This window comes from Opisthocomus hoazin, chromosome 15 (genome assembly GCF_030867145.1).
Source record: "Opisthocomus hoazin isolate bOpiHoa1 chromosome 15, bOpiHoa1.hap1, whole genome shotgun sequence".
NCBI lineage: Eukaryota > Metazoa > Chordata > Aves > Opisthocomiformes > Opisthocomidae > Opisthocomus > Opisthocomus hoazin.
This window is the reverse complement of record NC_134428.1, coordinates 23,006,485-23,027,664: the sequence shown is the minus strand read 5'-3', so window position 1 is coordinate 23,027,664 and position 21,180 is coordinate 23,006,485. Positions and strand designations below refer to the sequence as shown.

The window sequence follows — 21,180 nt, the reverse complement described above, 5'->3', positions numbered from 1 at the left end:
GGGGGAAAAAACAGACTTTTCTGGCTTGCAGGTCAGCACGCAGCGCTGGTTTTGTAGCAAATGAACACAATTTGCTTTTCTTTTTTACGCGGGCAAAGAAAAGGCCACATTTAAAGAAGGAGTTGGTCCATTTCAGGGGAGACGGTGCAAATGGGAGGAAAATTTTATGCAGGGAAAAAAAAAATTACTTGGAGCCAATCAGAAGGCATCTGTGTCTGCTTCTTCATTACACTTTTTTCCCAGCCCTCACATTTCAGCACGATCCATAGTGCAGACGCACCGCGCGCCCGGACCACGGCAGCCAGCGAAGCCCACAGCCGGGCTGTGCCGAGCGACCGCGCTGGATGGTGCGGCTGGGCTTTGAGAGCCCAGTGCAAGCGGGGAGCGCGCCCTCCCCTCCCTATACTTCCCCCCCCCAAACCTCCTCCACACACTTTCTGATTTAAATAGCCACTGATTTGTCTTGAAAGATGGATGAAGCCTGGAGCAGGAAGAAGCGACAGGATAGCTATGGACCATCGCTATCAGTAAAAAGCTTTCCAGCTGGCTTTTCTCCCAGCCCCTTATTTTAAAGCACTGCTCTCTGCAGAAATATTTCAGTTTTGAGCTGCTTATCGGTGCTGCAGGGTCTCTCTCTCTTTCTTTAACCTCCAGGCAAGGTAATGTACTGCCTCTTGCTTCGGAGAGATGCTTAGAGAGTTGCCAGGCTGCGAGCGGAGCAGAGCTGGCAGCCTGGAGCAGAGCCTGCAGCAGCAGTTCAGAACAGTCATCTGCATGCCACAGCATCTTCCCTCCTCCTCCTCCTCCTCCTCCTCTGCTTTGTGACCCCCCAGAACTCAGAGCTACGGCCGCAAGACATCGTGCACAGCGTTCCCACCTGGTGAAGCGCTGCCCCACACGGTGAGGTTGATCCTGATGATGCTCAGCCCCCCAAGTGCCTTCGTACAGCAGAGCCAGGTTCTCTGGTTTAACTTTCCAAGGCACCAAACTCCCCAGGGGAAGACAGCTGCTCCTACAAGCTACGGCACGTGAGACCACCACTACGTTCACAGAAGACCCCTTCGCTTAGCGATAAATATTTTCAACCCACGAAGTTCAGCAATCAGATTAATTATTTGGCTTATTAAACACTGCTAAAACCTTGGCAATAGCGGCCAGTCCTACCCGTCCCTCCGCGCGCCCGCGGCTGCCCTCCTGCCATCCAACACATTTTAGCTATACCTGTAGTTAGTGCCAGGGTTTTCTTCCCAGCAAACCTGCCTGGTTTGCTTTTCTCTGCTGTCTGAAGGTCCAGAGAAGCCGGACAATATGTATTAAATAAAAATGCCCTGGTAGCAAACCCCTGCGCAGCTGATCCCCCCGGGTCTGATCCTGTCAGCAAACCTCAGTTCAAATCCTTTTACAAATGTGTCAGGGAGCCCATAAAAGGGGGGGTGGTGGTGATGTGAGGACTGGCATTCTCTGTACAATGTGGTAAAAACAAACTAGAGGAAAGAGAGAAGCAAACCCAGCTTCATTCCTGCTGGTGCCGGAGCCCCGGCAGTGCCTCGGGGAGAGACACAGACCAGCACCTCTGCTCCCTCGGTTGGAGAATTCACACAAGCGGCCCAGAAGTTATAAAAGATCTCTTGCTTAGCGTACGGGGATGTATACAGGAAAGGAGAAAGAGCTGCACAAGTGTTCCTGGGTGACATCATTGCCCCCTGCCAAACATCGTTATGTTTTTATACATCTATAAGCAAGAACAACCCCTCATAGCCTCTCCTCGCAGGGCAGTTCAGGGCCAAGCCCAAGCAGAAAGCTCTGCTCTGGGCCCTCCCCGCCTTCAGCCCGCGCGTGCTTTGCACAGCGCCCCGTGCCACTGCGTTTTCATCGCACCTTCTTCTGCCTTCCTGCACTATCCACCTGCCCATCCTCACCCCCTTCGTCAAAAAACTCCTACGATTGTATTTACACCTGCTGAGTCAAAAGCTGGGGATGATGCCCACCTGATCGCTCCGCACGTGCCCTCCACCTGCCCAGCTCTGCTCTGCGTTGAGAAATAAGGCTCGAAGCGGGAGTGCTGGAAAAGAAATCACGCGCTCTTACTGCTAGGCTCAACACCGAGTCCCAGGCAGGAGGCTATGCTGCAAGAGAGGATTTCTGGGTATGAGCAAGCGTAGAGCAGAACACATCCCTCCGTGGGGAGCCGCGAGGTGCTCAGTGGGATGATCCTGTGTCAGCAGAAAGGGTCCAGCTTGTGTCCTCCACACCGCTGACGTGCCAACGCAAAGAGCAAGGTACTAACTTTAGTCCTCAAGCCTAAAGTAAGTGCTCCTGAGCAAATGAAGTGTGCAAAGGAAAAGCAGGATTTGCTAGGGGACGTAAGAAAGGTCAAGGTTCCACATGGTGAGAAGGAGAGAGCTTGGTTTGCTAAAAAGTACAGAGTCCCACCATGTCTTGAGAGAAGAGAAGGAAGAGGGCGTCCTCCTGGCGCCAGCGATATCTTGTAAGAGAAGAGCAATGACGATGAGAAGACCAATGCACCGTCCTAATGCTGCATCCCAAGGTTTCTGCCAGGAGATGGCAGGGCACAAAGCTGCCGGAGAGCAGAGCTCACCACGCGTGGATCTAGAGCAGCTAGGGATGAAATCTAAAGGTTACCACTGCTAAGAACTGTACAGAAGACTTTGGATGGGACCAAGCCAGGCACCTGGGCCAGGTGACCATCTCCTGACACGGTCTGGAAGGTGTATACAATATACACAACGGTGGGTAGAGTCACCTTCCCACCCAAGTAATAGCCCGAATTTAGATGAACCTGGACCACAGCACTGACATCTCTGCTGGTCCTGCAGTCTGCTCCAGTTGGCAGGCATTGGTGTCCCTGCTTTAACTCAAGGACTGCCTTTAACTGCTCACAAACGCCACCGAAGTGTCACGCTCCCAGCTGCTCAGAGCACAGGGACCCGAACACGCACCCTTCACCCAACGGTGAGGTTACACCGCAGACCAGACCTCTCACTTCAGACCAGGGCAAGATGCCAGCGGGGAGGGGGAGAGAAACCCCGCACACGACTAGTGACAAAGGACCCTCTTCTTCCAGAAGTGGACTTCTAAGCACAACACATGCACACTTGACCTGGAGAAGGCTGAATTTGGGAAGGGCTACAACCAGGGAGAGCTGCATCTGGATCTCCTCAACTAGACGGCAAGCAGGACTCCATGCCATGGCTATAAAAAGCCACTGCTAAGTATTACCAACATCATGGGTTTATCAACAATAGTCTCTGCTTTAGGTGGCCATGACCTAGCCCAGCATCGTGACAGCAGTTCTTTCCACAGCCCCAGGACAGGCTAAGGTGCCTGTTTCCACTCTGGGGCTCCCAAGTTTGGAGTCCCACCACGCAGGCGAGAAGCCGATGGCGAGCAGCTTTGGGCGCACAGGCTCCACGCCTTGACGGTGCGATGGGAGGAGGACGAAGGCGGCTGCTGGCTGATGGGTGAAAGCAAACACAACACAAGGAGCAGCTCTGGGACTCCTGGAAGCAGTTGATGGTTGATCGGAAAGGCGGTCCAGGTGGGTCACGGATGGGAAGGCTCCCGGGTCCTCCAACGCTCAGATTACGGCAAGCGCTGCAGTGAACTCAGATTAGGGCAAGGGGCTGCACATCAAAACATCTTAGAGGGCACGGGCCTGCTGAGGAGGGAAAAGCCTTTGTATCTGAGTGGTCGAGCATCTTTCCTACGCTGCTCCTATCTCCAGGACTTCGACGTACGCCCAGGCACAGACCACAGAGGCTCGCCGCGGGAGAGCATCCCCGTACATGCTCTGCTGGCTGCGCGACGCTGGCATCTTGGCTGGGGACAAGTCAGGCTCCTACGGGGAGGACTGAACGGCTGCCACACGCTGCTGCAAGTGCCCTGGGAGGTGTCAAGCCAAGCACTTGGCCACACAAGCTGGACGAGAGCCTGGTTCACAGACAACACCATCTCCTGCTGAGGGTCTGGTGGCTGAGAGACTTGCTGCTCCGAGCAGGAGGAGGAGAGCGAGCTCTCCGGCATCCGCCGTGGTCCAGCCTGGCAGGATTGGCAACGGCTGTCACCAGCCCCACAGCGCCCACCGCTCCAGAGCCGCAGCGAAGAATTTGCTCCACTCACCTAACGGACCCAAATCAGCCAGGAAAGCACGGAGCTGCCTGCTTCAACCATGTGTTCAGCGCCCGCAAGAGAAGAAGCAGCTAGGGTGTATTTTGCACAGCCCACCCCGATGTGCCGCAGGTTGCTCGGCGGCTACACAGCGCTGGGAAGCCAAGGTGCCGGCGCGCTGCATCAGCCCTGCTCCTGGTGCAGCAGGACCTGCGGTCTCTACATCTCGAAACGTTCTCATGACTCTGGGCTGAAGCCACCGTGCCGGGGCAGCCCCGACACTGCACCTAGTGCTACCAGCTCCCTCGCCTCACTCGTAGTTTGGGTCCGATTAACGGCCTGACGGTGCTAAACTGCACGCTTTAAATGCAAAAGCTGTTAGGACTGAGAAGGTCTGAAGCACATACTGGTTTCGAGGTTTTTATTTCAAGAAAAGATTAAAGAATTAAAATAGGAGCTGCCCTGCTGACAAGAAGAGTTGAATTCAAGAAGCTGATAAAAAAGGAGCATTATATGCATTGAGCACTGTGCATTTTCAGTCAATATTGGCTCTACTTTCTACTCTACTTTCCTTGGACTAGGAAAAGGGAGTTTCACATGCGCACAGACCCTGGGATACACGGGACTCAATGAGAGGAAGGGAGTAACAGCAAAAAAAAAAAAAAAAAGACAGTGCTGGGCTTGATCTAACAGAGGCAAGAAAGTGATCTCACAGCTCGGCCCCCGAAACACCGACTCCGACCACCAGCGAGACGGGAGGCAAAGACACGCCGACGGGGCGGACTCGACGGCGCACGTGAGTATCTGCAGCTCCCTATCCATGACCACCCGGGCAGCCACCGAAGCTCAGTGGGCTTCAGCGTCGCCTACATTCAGGATACGGCACAGTCACAGGGCGGGAGGATCATTTCTTGCATCCTTCTCCAGCGAGACGTCAGTGTTGGTACCTCCAGGCTGCGTGCGCCGGCACGGGCTTGCGCTCCCCAACAGCTTCCCCCAGGCTTTTCCCCCCTTGTAGGTGCAAGTAATGCAATCGAGATCAACGGTTAGATTAGGCTCCTGGCGTGCTCTGAGCACTGGGTCTCTTGACAGCAGTAAGAGCTCGGTATGGCCGATACCACCCAGGCCCTGCTTGCGTACCAAAACGGTTGGTACGACAGAGCTAGCTTATTAACAGGCTACTGAGCCTTAATACTGACACTTAGTGTAATGGGTTACAGTAAAGGAAAGATTCTCCTACAAAGCGCCGAAGAAAGGGGAGAAAACCCCACCCCGATCCCTTCCTCTCCCTCTCAGAGTCTCTGGAGCGTCTCACAAGCAGGGAAAGGTGCTGGGGAGGCGAGGGGGGCGGCGGGGGGGACCCCCACTGCGGCGCCGGGTCCCGTCAGGGGCGTCAAGACGAACGACAGCAAGGACAGTCGTAAGGGACGAGAGACAAACGGTGCTGGTGCTGTGCTGCCTCAAGCTGGGAGGTGCGCGTGGTCAAGCGGAGCGGGGAGAACTAGTCTTTCTTCAAGTCCCTGGATTCAAAAAGCTTCAGGCGTTCTTGCACAGTCAGGCCTTCCTTCAGACTCTGGGAGAGACAAAAGACAGACAGCGTCGGGCGCGGGCGGGCGGGCACCCAGCGCACGGAGAGGGTGCGATGCTCAGGCAAAGGAGACGTGGGCAGCGGGAGAATGGCCTCCTTGGCAGAGAGATTAGTGGGACATGCTAAGAGAAAAGACATGGTTATGGAGGGCGGTTACTGCTGAATGGCGCCTAGAGAGAGGGTGAGATTGCGAACGGACCAGGCGACGGACCAGAAGCACATGAGAGGCACACCATGCCGCAAGCGGGATCAGCTCAACTTGAAAATGACCCCCGGGGTCTGCGGTGCAGCGGGGGCTGGGGCAATTTCAGCGGAGCTCCAGCACTGTGGGAGCCCTGGGAAGGTCAGCTCGGATCTGCTAACGCACCACGCTGCTGAGCAGGACCTGCACGCCGACCCTCCCCGTGCCACGGCAGCACCGAGCGAGCGCGCGTCCGCCTGGGGCGGTCCTGGCTCCGGTCAACGTGCAGGTTTTGCTCAAGCAGCCCTGAAAACTCCATTTTTTTTGTTGCCAGCGACAATCCCACCCTTTCTCTAACCCCAGCCTGGGGGCTCTCCCAAGCCGAAGCTGCCTCTACTGCACAGGGTTAGACAGAGGACTCGCTAAGTGCTCGCTGCAGGTCTAGCAGGATCCGATGGCTGATCCAACTCAGATGCAGCATCGAGATTTCAAGGCACGACACTCAGCTAGCCAACAGAAAAGCCCACCCCGCTAGCCCTCGGCATTTGAATTTGTGAATTGTACCCTTGCTTATGTGTGGGAACCCAGCAGAACAGCAACGTGAGGGGCAGAGACCCAGAAGCAAATTGCTTTGCCCCCTCTAAGACAGCTTTAACCCGAAACTAGCCCGAGGAGACACGCGAGCCTGAAGCCATCCTTCCCTCCTCCCTGCAGCCCCGCAGCTGCGGCGCAGGAGCTTCAGGGGAGCAGAGCACCGGTGGGTTTTCCCTGCCTGCTGCTGCTGAGGAGGCACAGCCATCTCCCTCACCGTGAGCCGTGCCCGCAGAGCTACGGCTCTGCCCCTACGCGCTGTGGAGGCTTTCACTGCCGGGCTGCTCCTGCTCGGGGACAGGCAGCTGCCTGCACGCAACCGCTGCCTGCGAGCCCCTGCCTTACAACTTGCAAGGAATCCACTCTGCAGCTGGAACATTATTTGCTTCACAGACCAAGACGTGGCGGCTTCAAAAGGCGCAGCCCTGAATGCGAAGCCCCTCCTAGGAACGGGCAGCCATCTCCCCCTCTGCTTCCCCGGCCAGGGGACTGCGCAGTCACAGCAGCAGGTTAGGCTCTGGGGCTGGGTTTTGTTCAACGTGTGTTTATCAAGGCAGGACTCCATGATAAACTTGGCCCGAGGCTGCGCAGATTTCCATGGTTACGGTATTTCTGTGAACGTTTCTCCTCCCACAGGCCCACAAACACAGCAAGGCTTTGGGAAGCGGCACGGGAAGGAAGGCACTGAAACGGAGCGGTCCGAGTTCACAGATGCCGTATGCTTTCTTTTCAACAGGCAGCAGGGTCTCTCGGGACGCGGGTCTCTGAGCACACGTTTCCTAAAGGAAGTTGACTTTGGGCCTCTAACTGGGCAGCAACCCCTGCATTCCAGTTTGTGCAGCCGATTTCTCATTAGAAGGAAGGAGGCAACAGAAGCCATTTGACTGCTCTGCCTGATGGTACAAATTTCAGCAAATTCACCCCTTGGGCAGCCTCACAACCCATCTGAGCTGCTGGCGAGGGGAGCCTGATGAAGGGAGACCAACGTAGGATGAAATCTGTGATTAAAGGATCCTCCTCCTGATTTCCTGGGGCTCTCCAGCCACCCCTCTGCCACCATACTGGGGAGCTCCCCTCTTTTCTCTAACCTCCCTTGCAGGTGCTCTCGCCTCAGCCTTTACCACGGGCCAGTAAATTCACTATTGCTCCAGTGACTCGAGGTATCTGGGTCATTAGGATTGGCCTCGTTTCTCGTCAGCTCCCTCTTTTTGCTGGGTGAGCTCGGAAGCCTTGGGCCAGTGTGTGGGATGAAGGCGCGGTGCCAAGGGATGGAGAGCAGCGGGGTGGACACCGGGGAGCTGGAGGAAGCCTGGAGAGCAGGAGGAGGTTACTGGGCAAGGAAGAGTCTTTTGCTCAGGCACGGCTCAACCTAAAGAAATGGCAATTACGGGTGAAGGAAATTCAGGGCAGCCCAGGAGATCCCCTCTGGAGGTGAGATGGGGGCCACCACTTCACACTCTACAGGCCCTCACGGCAAATGCATTTCTAGGCATCACTGACCCGCTCCTCCGCCTGGCCAACTGCAAACTGGCTATTTTTCCTACAAGACCTGGACGTTGCTGGAGTTTAGTCTGAGGCATGCAGAGTCATTCAAGCATGCACACTCAGCGTCCCGCGCTCCCAACACAGCAAACAGGAAAACGTGTCCCACCGCGTCCCAGTCCTCTCTGTGACGGTGAGCTGTGTTGGCGAGGGTGGGAGGAGCAGGAAGGCGAGAAAGCCCCATTGCCCAGGGAAGAGCCACAGAGATTGCATCTCGTACGGACTGTGGGTCCGCTGACTTCTCCCCTCCCTTTCCCCCTCCCCCAGGAAAATAATTAGCCACAAATAAACCAGTCAGTCATTAAGAGAAGAAGGGCTCTCGTGTGCCACGGAGGTGTGAGCAGTGCATGCAAAAGTGGGCTGCTCCAGCGGGCAGCTGCGTCGCTTGGTGGGTGCCGGTTTGTTTACCTACGTGGCAGGGAACCTGGACTCGGGTTCATTTCAGTTATCCCATGAGACCTGCTCAATAACGGACTGTTGAAGGAGAAAGCAAAATAAACAAAACAAAACAAGAAGCTGATCAATCCGAAATGCATTGGCGTTCGCGCAGCCCCAGCCCCCCGGCCCAGCAGCGATGCGAGCGGGCAGCGCGCCCAGGCAGAGCCCATGCTTGCTCTCCTCTCCTCCTTCCCCCACCAAGCAACACACGCTGGGGACCACAAGACAAATGGTCTGAGTTGAAGTGGTGAAGGGAAACCCAGCATCAGACCTGGCCCAGCAGCTCTGGGCTGCCCCCGAAATGCCCAGAGACGCTCTCTGCATTTACCGGGTGCAGCGCAGACGCCCCAAGCTGAGGGCCTCCCGCTCGCAGAGCTCGGGTGCTGACTGTTTCCCCAGCACGGGCACCGAGCTAGAAGCCTTCTGCCTGCCCAGCTTCTTGCTCTGCCCGAGGTCCCAACCACTTCAAACATCAGCACAAGACACCAGGTACACAGTGGTGAGAGGCAAAGCAGGTTTTGCCCACGCTAGCCTTCCTTCCAACTGACCTACGTTTAACGGTGACCTCTCAGCGGCTTTATTTGCCCTTTTTATCCCTGTGGTCCCAGCGCGTAGCACGATGGAGCTCTGCAGGCCAAGCAGGCGAGCTTGGCAGAGCATCCCGGGGCTCTGGGACCAACAGCGAGTATAGAACGGCCGGAGAAATACAGGGCCACCTGCACCACGTTAACACACAAGCGAGACGTGTGTTAACTACGCCCAGGACCAGGGAATCGTTCTTCCAAATAAAGACCAAAAATCTTGCAGTGATGAACACTGCAAAACCTAGAATGACGTGCGCGTTTCCGCCTATCGACACCACCTAAATGTCAGCTGAAAATGGGGAGCAAACACTGGGAGAGTCCTCCTGGGAAAGACCAAACAACAGGGTGAACTGAATTCATCATTTTTTTTAAGCGGGGAGCATCTTCCCACCTGGATCTCCGCAGGGCCAGGCGCGTGTGCCCTGCCGGGCTGCGCAGCCAGCCGTCTCCCAGTCAAAAGCTCACTTTTCTCCCCAGTGCCATCCAGGCTAGCGCTAGCAACTGGGAAATTCTCCGTTTTCTTCCTCTATCAGTTTCTTCCCACCTGGGACCTCCACCAGCGAGGAATGCTGGGCATTGTCATCACGGGGAAGGAGATCTGAGCTCACCTTTGACCTGATATTCCTTAGTTGCCGGCTAACACTGGATCTGTCTTTCTTCAAGAAATCAGGGTTGCTTTTTGATTTCATAATATCTGGGGAGAAGTGAAAAAAACAGTGTTAGTGTGGTGCCCGTGGGCTTGCTGTGTGGAGCAGGGCTGGGGCTCCTCCACCCTCCCAGCCCAGGCAAGCGCCCCGACGAGCCCGACTCCAGCAGCGCTGCTGGGAGGGCAGCGGGGACTCTCGGGGGTCTGCGCTCCCCTGCGCCACGGGCAGCGTGAGGCTTTCCCAATGGAAGATGCCAGAAGGCTTTCAAAGCCCGCCAGCTTCCCAGCCATGGGGCTGGAAGGAGGAACGGCAATCCAGGTCCGCCTGGTCCCTGCCATCTCCAGTGAGACTGTCTCCATGGAGCAGAGCTGGGAAGCAGCACAAAACGGCAAAAAAGCACCACTCCAGACTGGTTTCTGCACCAGGGATTGTACGCTAGGATGCACGCGTTAGCTCGGGAGAACCCACGGTCGCTTAGAACCGCTGGAGGAGGACTGACCATATCCCGATACAGTGGTGTTCACAGGGGACTTCTCTCCCTGAGCTTCTGTGGCTGCTTTCAGCTGCTCTTTCAACCTGCTGATATCACAGTCTGCCTTGGCCTTCACGATGCTCAGCTCCGTGTAGATGTCCTTGTACTTGTCGCTGGCATATTTCTTATCCTGGCAAAGGAACAAGAAGAACGCAAGGGAGTCAGGCACAGAGCTGGAGCCGAGGGGGCTGCGAACGCGCTGAAGGGCAGCTTGGCAAACGCTGGCGAAGAGCCGGCGGCGGGGAGAAACGCTCAGCCGGGACAACGCACGCGTTTCACACACGCTTTCGAAGCTCCGTCTCGCAGCGACACAGCAATTGAGACAGGCAGAAAGCTGGGAGCCCGGCGGCGAGCGTACAGCCCTGCCCGTGCACGCAGCCCCTTCGTTACAGGATTACTTGTCTGTGGGTTTTAATTTTAGCAAAGACAGGGAATTCAAGCAGAATTCCCAGAAATGGTCTTGGCAAAGAGGCCGTCCGGAGCAAACCAGATCTGATGCTGGGAGGCTGGGCAGACCTCTAACACTGATTACTTTTGTCATTTCAAATCTGATCTGATGTGGCAGGAAGCAGGGAAGAACACCGGAGGGGATGTTCTCCCACAAGACGGCAGAAGGGGTAAGTCCTGAGCTGATACAGTCATGGGGTGCTTTACTGATGACACCAAAATGGGTATTCAGTTCCATTCAGGGGAAAAATTAAACGTTGTTTGAAATGTGGGGATAAGTGAGCTGAAATCTAAGCACACCACACACCCCGAGGAGCAGAGCACAGCCCGGCAGAGGATTTGCAGAAATGTCCCTGGGCATTACCCTCAGTGCCGTCTGCAGCTCGTCTTTGAGGGAGCTGATCTCCTGCTTCAGGTACTGGATTTCTGATTCTTTGACCCGCAGCAGGACCTGTGGGAGCAAAAGCAGCACGTGTTCACACTCGAGGAGATGCAGCATGGCCCCGAGGTGCCCACTGCGCCCTGTGACAACCGAGTCAGGGTTGGAGGCTCAGCCCTGCGCCGGCTCCGCGCCAGCACCGCAAAGCTGTCTTCTGGTTCATGCCAGCAAATGACTCCGGCACCTCGTGGGACCTGGCCTGAGCTTGCACCGCTGATGTGCTCCCTGCACACCCCTCGGTTTCTGTTAGACCCCACTGCTTTGCAGAGACTGCACCCCTGGGGACAAGCAGGGGATGGCAAAGGAAGAGCGGGTGTTCGGCTCGACATGGCGAGACAGGAAGATGAGGGCTGCAAAACCTCCTGGCCCCACCGCATGCCACGACACGCAGTGCTGACCAGCCACGCAGACCCGACGCGTGGAGGGAGGGATGGATGGCCGTGGCACGCTCCCGGGGGTCCCCGGGCACTCGTGCCCCTTCGGCGCGGCAGAGCTCACCTCCAGCTCGTAGGCGTCCTTGCCCTGCGTGAGAGGCGACCCAGCAGCCTCTCCCCCGCCCTCCCCGGTCAGCAGGGTCCGCAATCGCGTGATCTCCGCAGCCAGGCGGTTATTCAGCTCCTGGGAAGAGGAGGAGAGCCGCTGTGGGACGGGGGAGCGCGGCTGCGGCGCGGAGCCCACCGTCGGGCGGTGCGTCCGTCAGCCCCCTGCCCCGGGGCACGGCGGGGACCCTCACCTGGTTGTGGGCGTTGAGCTCCTGGTTCTCCCGCTGGCACTGCCGGAGGGCCTGCCTCTCAGCCTCCAGCGCCTGCGCCAGGTGGGCGTTCTCCAAACACTTCTGCGAATACTGCTCCGAAAGCACCTCCAGCTCCCGCTGCACCGACTGCAGCTCCTCCCTGGTGGGACACACGCCAGGCAGTGCTCTCCCCGCTCACACCCACCCGCGCCCACCCTTCCTCCAGCACCCCGGGACAACCCGACAGGGATCCAAGCGCTGTGGAGGAGGACTTGGATCATCCCTTTCGGAGAAGCCTCCAGCCCAGAGCGAGCCAGCCCTTCCCTCTCCTGGCAGAGCAGTGCTCGGGCACCAAAGGGGACGGGAGGTCTTTCTCCAGGAGGCTGAATGTCAGGACTTCCTCAAGCCTCCAAAAACTGAGCTGAGATCTATCAGGTTCGCCCTGGCACTCGGGACTGGGTGTATTTGCACACCTACACATCTTGCATAGATGCATCAAGGTTAAGAAAGCCACGTGGCTGTTTTGCTCAGCTCCCACGTGAGGACAGCCTTGCCACGAGAAGCTCAGTGCCTTCTCCTCGCCTGGTTAGATCCGGCTGAGCAACCTCTCGCCTCAGCTGCGTGTCAAGCAGCATCATGTCTGTACATCTGCTACTCCTGGTGACCGTAACGCAGCTGAATTTGGGTAGTCTGGGGACATTGACCTGGAGCCCGAAACATTACAGGCAACCAGGAGCCTTCGATGGGCACAGCTGGGTCGGGACCAAGGGAAGAGGTCCCTGAGATGACAGGTCTGCCCCTAACTCTGCCCAAATCAAAGGGGTGAAAGGGGTCTCCCACAGGCGTGGTCTCCCTGTAGGACACAGCGACAGGCTGAGGATGACGATGGTCTTACAGGTATTGCCTTCGGAGGGCCTCGATGTCGGCATTAACGCTGCTGATCTGCGAGCGTTGGGACTTCTCCAGCTCCCGCTCCAGCTCCTCCCGGTGCGCGTTCTTCATGGCTTCGATGGCTGCGGGGGACAGCACAGCGTAGCACCCAGCACCGCTCCACCCAAGGGCAGATTTTTTTTGAATTTTGCTTTGTTTGTTTTTCAAAGGAACAAAACCCGAGTCATCCCAGTGAACCTCCCACTGCTTTGTGGCCCCTTCAGTCTGTGCCCCTGGCTGCAAAGCAGCACAGGAGCTTCTGCAAATCCCACTCTTTATTTCATAAAGTCCAAACGATTGTCCAATTCACATGTTTCTTCCTGGACTGGGGGACTTCTAAGGCAGAGACCCTGGGCTCCAGCGCTTTAAAACTCCCTGGGGCACTGAAGAATGAATTCAGCGTGAAATCAGCAATAAATTAACCACAGGAATGACTAAGGCCTTTCTGAGATGGAACAGAAAATGGATCAGACCATGTTACAGCCAAGGAGAGGGATACCAAGCCTGGAGAAGGACCAGGACTGGAGCAAAGCCATCCCCATGTCCCCATCAACACGGAGCTACCCCACCGCAGGGAACCTTCTGGCGTGTCCCCGTACCTGAAATGGTGGCAGCCGTTTCTTCTGCCAGCAGGCGGTCTTTCTCCTCCCGCAGCTTCTCCAGCTCCCGCTGGTGCTGCCGCTGCAGGTCCTCGATCTTCTTCTGGTGTGTCTCCTCCATGGCTGCAAAGCCCCTTTCACATGTTGCCTGCAAAAGGGGTGAGGGAAGGGGTTGGCCCAGGAGCCCAGGGCCAGCATCACAGCAGTGGTGAGCCTGCCTGGAGCTGCACACCAGTGGGTGGGTCAGCACCCAAGTCCCATCACGGGGATCTTCTCCCTTCCCAGCCACAGAGGAGCCAGCTGAAGATGGACCTCGCAAGGTCGGAGCTTGTCCTGCCAGCTCGACCCCTGACAGCTCTGGTGAAAGGGAAGGATGGGGTAGGTCTGGGGTCAGATATGATTGGGGAATGCAAAGATGTGTTAAAAACAATAACAAAAAAAGCGCCCACTGTGCCCCTTCTGCTCTCTTTTGCAGTGCCTGATTTTATACGGCCGCCTCTGGGGTGGAAAACAAATGACTCATGGCAGCAACAGGACCTTAATTCCCAACCGAGTACTGCTCCAAATGCTGCACGGGCAATTACTTGCTAATTGATTACTGGGAGGCCAAGCCACGGGCAGGCAGGAGCCACGAGCTGGGAACGGCACCGGGGATGCCCAGCACCAGCCCCGTCAGATGCCCGGGGGCAACCCCGATGCCAAGCACTGCACCGGGCTTCTCTCCCTCTTGATGTTACAGGCTGGCTTTATTTCCTGACCTCAGCGCGTTTCTTCTTGATCCACACTCGTGTTTTCTGCGGGCAGCGAGAACTGTCACCGAGGGAGCCGTTGGGACTCCACGGGAGATCTAAGGGGGACAAATTCCCTCCCCCACTGACAAAGCTGCTCACGACAGTCAAACACCCGCTGACCTGCTCTAACACACACTCTTCAGCATCGCTTCGTCGTCTAACGCTCCATATCTGTGCCACTCCCAATTTTCAGCTCTGGTGCTCTTATTCCTCCCCTTTAAGTTTGAATCCTGAGGCATCCTTCATTTTCTCAGCCCTTTTTTTTTTGAAACTCATAACTCAGTGCCAGAACCTGCCTGGACTTGGCCGATTACAGAGGCAGGAAGCCGCATCGCAGGATTCCTCACTGCACCTCTAACGCTGGAGGAAAATGGCGAACGCTGCTCCGTAGCTCTGGCTGGAGACCCAGTATTTAACGTACTGTAAATGCACTGCTGCAAACCCAGGACATTCGAACACGTACAGACCAGCCTCTCACAGATCCTCCATCAGCCTCAGCAGAGCAGAACTGAGCACATTTTAGCCTGTAAACCGGACCGGTTTCCCATCGCCTGGTTAGCTTTCTAACCAAGGGAGGTCTCTGTTTTGCTGTCTGTCCCTCTGCTTCCTACAGAGCTGCAGGGAGAGGCCGCGCCGCTCTGCCCAGAAGACACCGCTTGCCTTCCCACCGGGCAAGCTGCAAGTCTGGCAGGGCACAGCCGAAAACAGAGGCAGGAGGTTCAGGTTCAGTGCTTGCTATTATTTTTCAGCCTCTATTTTGGTTCTGGTCTTTCTTGCTTCTTCCAAAGCAAGAACATCCCCCGGTACCGGTGCCCCTCCTCGGTGCCAGCAGGCAGGACATGGCGTTACCTGTGTGTCCCGCTGACCTGAGCCGGGCGTTCAAGCAGGGTTTGTCCTTCTTCAGGGTTAAGATGGAGGAGATGGCGTTCAGGGAACACCTCCGCTTCCCTCCCATCTCCCCAGCAGCTCTCCCTCCCCAGGACACCCAATTGACCCTGACAGGACGCAGCAGAACCACTGCTCTCCCCGGGCTAAAACCAGCTTTTGGCCAGAGCTGAGCTGGGCTTTACCCCCAGCCCAAAGCTACGCTCAAGATCTTGCGGCTGGAAGCCAGCTCGCTCACGTTTTTGCCAACGCTCCATGAGGGCCTCACCAGCACGGCCTCGGCACGCAGCCGGCATCGCTGCCCTTCGGGCTGCCCGTTCACCCTGGAAGCCTCTCTGCGCGCTGCCGGGCGTCCTCTGCTGCCCTACACCCACTTCCTAACTGCAACGCTCTCCAACCAGAAGCAAAACACCAAACCCAAGAGGTTTTTTCAGACGCTGTACCGTCCCAGGCTGGTTTTACAGCCAGCCCTGCCTGGTGGAGCAATCTGAACATGGGCACTTCATTGCCACCGCGTTTTTCTGCGCCCAGCCTGGGTTTCCCGTCACTGTGCACTGTTTGTTGCTGAAGAACTGCTGGTGTGCAACACCAGGGTGGTTCTCCCTGCAGCCTCGTGCAGAAGAGCTTTGCTTTGCTGCAGAATTTGGCATCTGCTTGCAGCTGCTTTCCCCAGGAACAGGCATTTTGAGAGCGTTAAGTTTCCGTTTCATCTGACATTTCTGAGGGCAGCGGAGACAGACTGGAGATTTGATCAGACTAGGAAAGACAGAGTTGAGGAATGCTTTTAAAGAGAAGTCACGAACAAAACGTACTCCTCAGGTACAAGGAGAAACATTACGGTCTCCCAACTGAAGGACAACGTGAAGTCATCAAGCTACTTCAAAACCCTCCCTCCCTCTACATAGAATGGCAAAGGTTGGAAGGGACCTTAAAGATCAGAGACCACCTCCAACCACCAGCTCTCTCACCGAGAGCAAGCCCTCAGCAATGCATTTAGAATACCCCAGCATGGAGAAAAGGGAAACGCCGTGCTTCACAGAGGCCCTTCTAACACTGTGGGGCTTGCTTGGTGTGCTGGCTCTTTTGGGGGACACCCCTTGGTTCAGCAAGTGAACCCCAGGACCAAACGCGCCCTCCTGCGCACTCAGCAACGTAAAGTGTAAAGCATTAAATGTATCAAGACCTTTAAGTTTTCAAAGTCTTTCTGGTATTTTTCCCTCAAGGTGGAAGCGTTCCCCTCCAGATGCTTGTTCTCCAGCTCATCCCTCATGACGTTCATCTGCGCCTCCAGCTCCTGGATGCGCTCCCTCAGGCCGTGCATGGAGTCCAGGTCGCTGCCAGGGCCCTGCCCGGTGCCACCTGTCCCACCAGCCATCCAGGCGTCCCCACCACCTGGGCCTGCCGCAGGGGACGTCTCCGGGTGCTGCCTCTGGTACTCATCCAGGGTCTCCTGCAAGCGCTGCAGGTTCTGGCTGTAGTGCTCCTGCAACGCCTGCAGCTCCTCGCCGTGGATGACCTGCAGCTCCTTGATCTTGGCTTGGAACTTGTCCTCCAGCATTTGCATCTGCTCCAGGTGATACCGCTCCATGTTCTGCTTGTCACGGACGATGGCATCCAGCTGGCTGAGGCCCTCTGTCCTCTCGGCCTTCAGAGCATCCTCTGTCCTGTTCAGTTGCTCTATCACGTTTCGAATCTCCTCCTCATACCGTCCCTGCAATTCGCTCAAGCTCTTGCTGTGCTTATGCTCTTCTTCCTCCAACAGCCTTCGCTGACTGTCAAGCTGGGACACCTTTGCTTTGAGATCAGCGTTCTCCCGTTCAAGCATGGCGATCACCTCGCCGTACTCACCCTGCTGCTTTCTAAGCAAGTCTTCGTACTCATCCCGAAGGAGAGAGACCGTCTTCACGCGCTCTTGGCAGAGCGCGTCCATGCTCTGCAAGGACTCCTTGTAGGACTTCAGCTCTCTCTCGTACTCCAGTCGGATTTTGCAAGCAGCATAGCAAACCTGAGCCTGAACAATTGCATCTTGGACTAACAAAGAGGAATACCGTTCCAGGTCTCCCATGCATGAACGATACGAAAGACTCTGAGAGATCTTCAGGAGCTTCTGACAGTCTCTCATTGCCTCTTCAGGAGGCAGAGAGAGTAAGGCAACAGATATTTCCTTCAGAACATTTGATTTGTCCTTTAGTTGTTGGGCAAGATCTTCCTGAATGGAAACAAGAGCTTCACTACTGCAGTCCGGCAGGCTGCCAATCTCCTCCGCCTTGGCTAATTCCTGACACGGCTTCATCTGGAGACAGCTCCCATCCCAGGAGATTTGGGTTCTCTCTGAAGCATCTTCCTGAATTTCAAGTGCTTCAGAAATCTGGTGCATAACTCTGTCAAAATCAGGAGTCCTGTACACTTTGACAATCACCTCCAACATACATTTATGCTGCTGGAGAGCTGTTTTGGTATTGTGGAGGTCTTCTTCGATTGTTTTTAATCTCTGATGGAAAGATTCTCTCATTTTCTGTGCAACAAATCCAAGTTCTGCCTTGATCAATGTAGCATCTGCTACAGCACTGAGAAAACACGGAGAAAAGCCCAGACCTGTTGTTTCTGTTTTGCCCTCGGCTTCTCCTTCCCTGGTGCTCAAGTGCACTCTCAGCTCCTCCACCTGGCTCCAGAACTCCCCCTCCAGCAGCAGCTTCTTAGATAGGACGCCGGCCAAGTCGACTGCTGTATGAGAAACATTTGCTGGCTCCAACAAAACCACGTCAGCTGTTCCCTGGATCTCTCTCAGAAGCTGAGATATCTCAGAGCTTGCGTTTTTCAAAGACTCCGCTATTTGGTTGATGAGGGAGGCCTCTAATGCCACTCTCTCAGAAAGCCATCTCAGCTGGCCGGCGTCAAACGTTTCCGCTCGCTGCTCCTTGGAGACGTGCTCCTCTTCTCCCAGCAAACCTCCTTCTGGAGCGGGGCTTTCCGCGATAAGGCTCTCGCTCTGCTGATACTCCGACAGGACTGAGGCCCCTCTCAAGGCTTGGATTGCGTTTGATAAGGTCGTCTCCATGCTGGACAGAGTAACAAGGAACAAATCACCCTCTTTTTCCTTGTCTGATTTGGGCAAAGATCTTAGCTGCTCCCTGCACTTCTCCAAGCAAGTCAGCGCTTGATCATTTTTCATTTGGAAACCTCCCAGCTCACTAACGTGATTTTCTATGAGCTTGAACTTTTCCTGCCTCTCACTCTCCAGCTGTGAGATCAAAGCACTGACTTGGGATAAGCTGGTCTGAAGTTGTTCCCGCAGCTGAGACTCTGTGCTGGCCCACTGATGGTGGAGGGCAATAAGCGTCTCCTGATTATGGCCGTGCTGGCTTTCAAGCTTCATTGTCACATCTTTGAGTTTCTCCTCTGTAATATAAAGCTTGGTTTCCAGGGAATGGATGATTGAAAGATAGGTCTCAGAGTCGCTTGTCCCTGATGACGGGTAACCAAGAGCTGGCTCTGATGACATGCTTTCTTCAGACAGTGATCTGTCTTGACTAGTATCTGAAGAGGTACTGCTTGTCCAGTTTTTCTCTGATCCATCTGGATGGATGTATTTTTGGCACTGGATGCTTGAAAAACGGATTCTTTGCCTCTTGGCCCCCATGATTCCTACATCAGGCTTTGCTAAGGCTTTCTGAACTAACTCTTGGTCCTGGAGCTCTACAGCTTTGGACGGGGAGCCGAATTCCTCTGCCTGCCTCTGGCTGGTCTCAAGAACCTCATCCTCCTCCTCCTCCTTCAGTGCGTAAGTCAGAGCTGGGAGGACATCCTGAGTTTGCAGAGGCTGCCCCAGTTGGGATGGATGACTTTCATCAGCCTCAAGACTGGGGCCAAGGTCTTCCGCCTCCTCAGCACACGGACCTGTGCCTACACTAGCTAATTTCTTTAAAGCCTCCTCTTTGGCCTTTAGCTTTACTTTCGTCTCCTCTAAACTGCTATCTAAAGCAACCATTTTAACCAAAGCCTCACTGAGATCTTGATCTTTCTTCTCCAAAATTCTCAAGTGCATTTCCTTAACGTGTCTCAGCTCTTCTTCTTTTTCTTTCAGCACCTTCTGCACACCCTGGAACTGATCCGACACCTCCTCGAACGACTGCTCCAGGTTGTGGTAGTTGGTCTCTTCCATTTTCAACTTTGCTTGCAGCTTTGCAACTTCATTATCTGACTCAGCAACCTGATTCATGAGCTCGTGGAACCGACATTTGATCTGATCTCTCTCTCTTTCGAGCTCCTTGATGTGCTCTGCGAGTTTCTGGATGCTGGTCTCCTTCATCACCAGCTGCTCCTCCAGCTGGTGGACAAGCTCGCTGCCTTCGAACTTCGCGCTCAGCTTCTCCTTCTGCAGAATCTCCATTTGCTGCTCGTTATTTTGCAGCTGGTTCTCATACTCATTGGCCTTATCCTCCACCTCCTTCAGACTCCGTATTAAAACCTGCTTTTCCCTCTCGCAGCTCTCCAGCAAAGCCTCGTAATTCTTCTGCAGCTTCTCCTCCATGAGGATCCGCGCTTGCTCGCTAGTGTTCAGCTGCCTGCTCAGGTCAGCGATCCTGTCTTGGAGCCGCTGCACCTCCTTCTGATGGTCCCTCTGCAAAGCCTGCTGCATCTCCAGGTCCCGCAGCTCCTGGGTCTTCTCCAGGAGCAGAGCCTCCGCGCTCTTCAGCTTCTGCTCGCTGGCCTTCAGCTGGGAGCTGAGCGCGGCCTCGCCGTGCTGCCACTCCTCCAGCTGCTCTTTGGCTTTCTCCTTTTCGCTCCTCAGGTCACTCCTGAGCTTGGTCAGGGTCTGTTCTTTGATGGAGAGCTCGGCTGCTGCGTTACTGAGCCTCGCCTGCAGGCTCTGAATCTCGGCTTCGTGGTGCCGGATCACGTCCTTGGCCTCGGCGTAGCTGCGCTTCAGTGACTGAATCTGCTGATTGATCAGCTCTTGGCGCTGGCACTGGGCTTCCAGCTCGCTTTGGAGGTCTTGGTTGACTTTGTGGAGCCTCTGCCAGGCACCTGATGGCGAGGTGGCCACCTCGGTCTTAAAAAAATTGATTAAATACTAGATTAGTAACACTCTTGGCTCTCCCTTCTGAGTGTCACACCTCTGGCCAGATAGGCCACGGAAAAGCTCCTCGCAGCGCTTTGGCTGCCACCCACATGCTCCAATTGGGATGATTTATTCCTGGCACAATTTTTTTTGTTTGTTTTAACTAACTTTTTTTGGTTGTTTTTTTTTTTTTTGAATGAGCAACAGCTGCTTTCCAGTAACAGAAAACACGGACCACAACATCAAAACAGCTGTACAGTAACAGGCTAAAAGGAAAAAAAAAAACCAAAATCAAATAGAACCAAAAAACGATGAAAAAGGAACACCAGCAGTAAAACAGAGACGGACAGACGAGAGAAAAACGGGAAGGGTGAGGAGGAGGAGGGGATGGGAACAGGTCGAGAAGAAAGGACTTGCTTTTTTTAGCACGTTTGTCTGCTTTGTCGTGAAACAAAAAGTGCACAGTTCAGGTAACGCAGTCCTACCGACCAAAAGCAACGACAGAAAGCGAGGTGACAGCAAATGACATCACATCCCACCCAGACGCAGGGAGGCAGGACAGCCGGCGTGGCGATGTCATTTCTGCGACTGCCAGACAGGACTTAGTGGCTGCTCATCGCATTAAAGAGATGTTGTTACGCTACAGTTTAAGACTAGGGAGGGTCTAATTTCTCTAACCTGCAAAATAAAGAAAACAAAGGACAAAATAAAAAGCCCGACAAGTGAAGGGAGGGAAAAGGTGTGATGAGAATGTAAAATAAAAGAAACCAACCTGTGTGAGATTCAAACCAAAGCAATGTAGCATGCAGAGAGAAAACTCACAGAGAGAGTCATGCAAAAGGCGACAGAAATTATGTATCTTTAAAAAAAATACACAGACAGGAAGAGGCGAGAGAAGCACAGCGTGAAGCCTAGGAATTTGGCCTGCCTTGCTGTACTCTGGTTGCTGATAAGGAAAGCCCACAGATGTGACACTCAGTTACGTTAAGTTAAATTTCATGCTTTACACCAAAAACATGCAAGAACATCTGCCCGGGACAGGTTAGTACGTGACCCCTCCCGC

The 21,180-nt window shown here is 55.0% G+C and overlaps 1 protein-coding gene across 9 annotated transcripts in view; it reads right to left on the bottom strand.

Moving 5' to 3' along the window:
* Positions 1-4,532: 4,532 nt before the first annotated feature.
* MPRIP (myosin phosphatase Rho interacting protein) overlaps positions 4,533-21,180 on the bottom strand; it is an 82,950-nt gene continuing 66,302 nt past the window's right edge. For 3 of the 9 annotated variants that reach the window (XM_075436670.1, XM_075436673.1, XM_075436677.1), the window contains 9 exons: positions 16,239-20,108; positions 13,380-13,527; positions 12,746-12,863; positions 11,851-12,010; positions 11,616-11,735; positions 10,986-11,129; positions 10,199-10,361; positions 9,661-9,746; positions 4,533-5,701 (listed from right to left, as the gene is read on the bottom strand). In XM_075436670.1, coding sequence (XP_075292785.1) covers positions 5,630-5,701; positions 9,661-9,746; positions 10,199-10,361; positions 10,986-11,129; positions 11,616-11,735; positions 11,851-12,010; positions 12,746-12,863; positions 13,380-13,527; positions 16,239-20,108 — 4,881 coding nt within the window. In that variant the 3' untranslated portion in view covers positions 4,533-5,629. Of the gene's footprint in view, positions 5,702-8,438; positions 8,505-9,660; positions 9,747-10,198; positions 10,362-10,985; positions 11,130-11,615; positions 11,736-11,850; positions 12,011-12,745; positions 12,864-13,379; positions 13,528-16,238; positions 20,109-21,180 lie in introns of all 9 variants that reach the window. The other 6 variants (XM_075436675.1, XM_075436674.1, XM_075436676.1 and 3 more) reach the window with 6 other exon arrangements.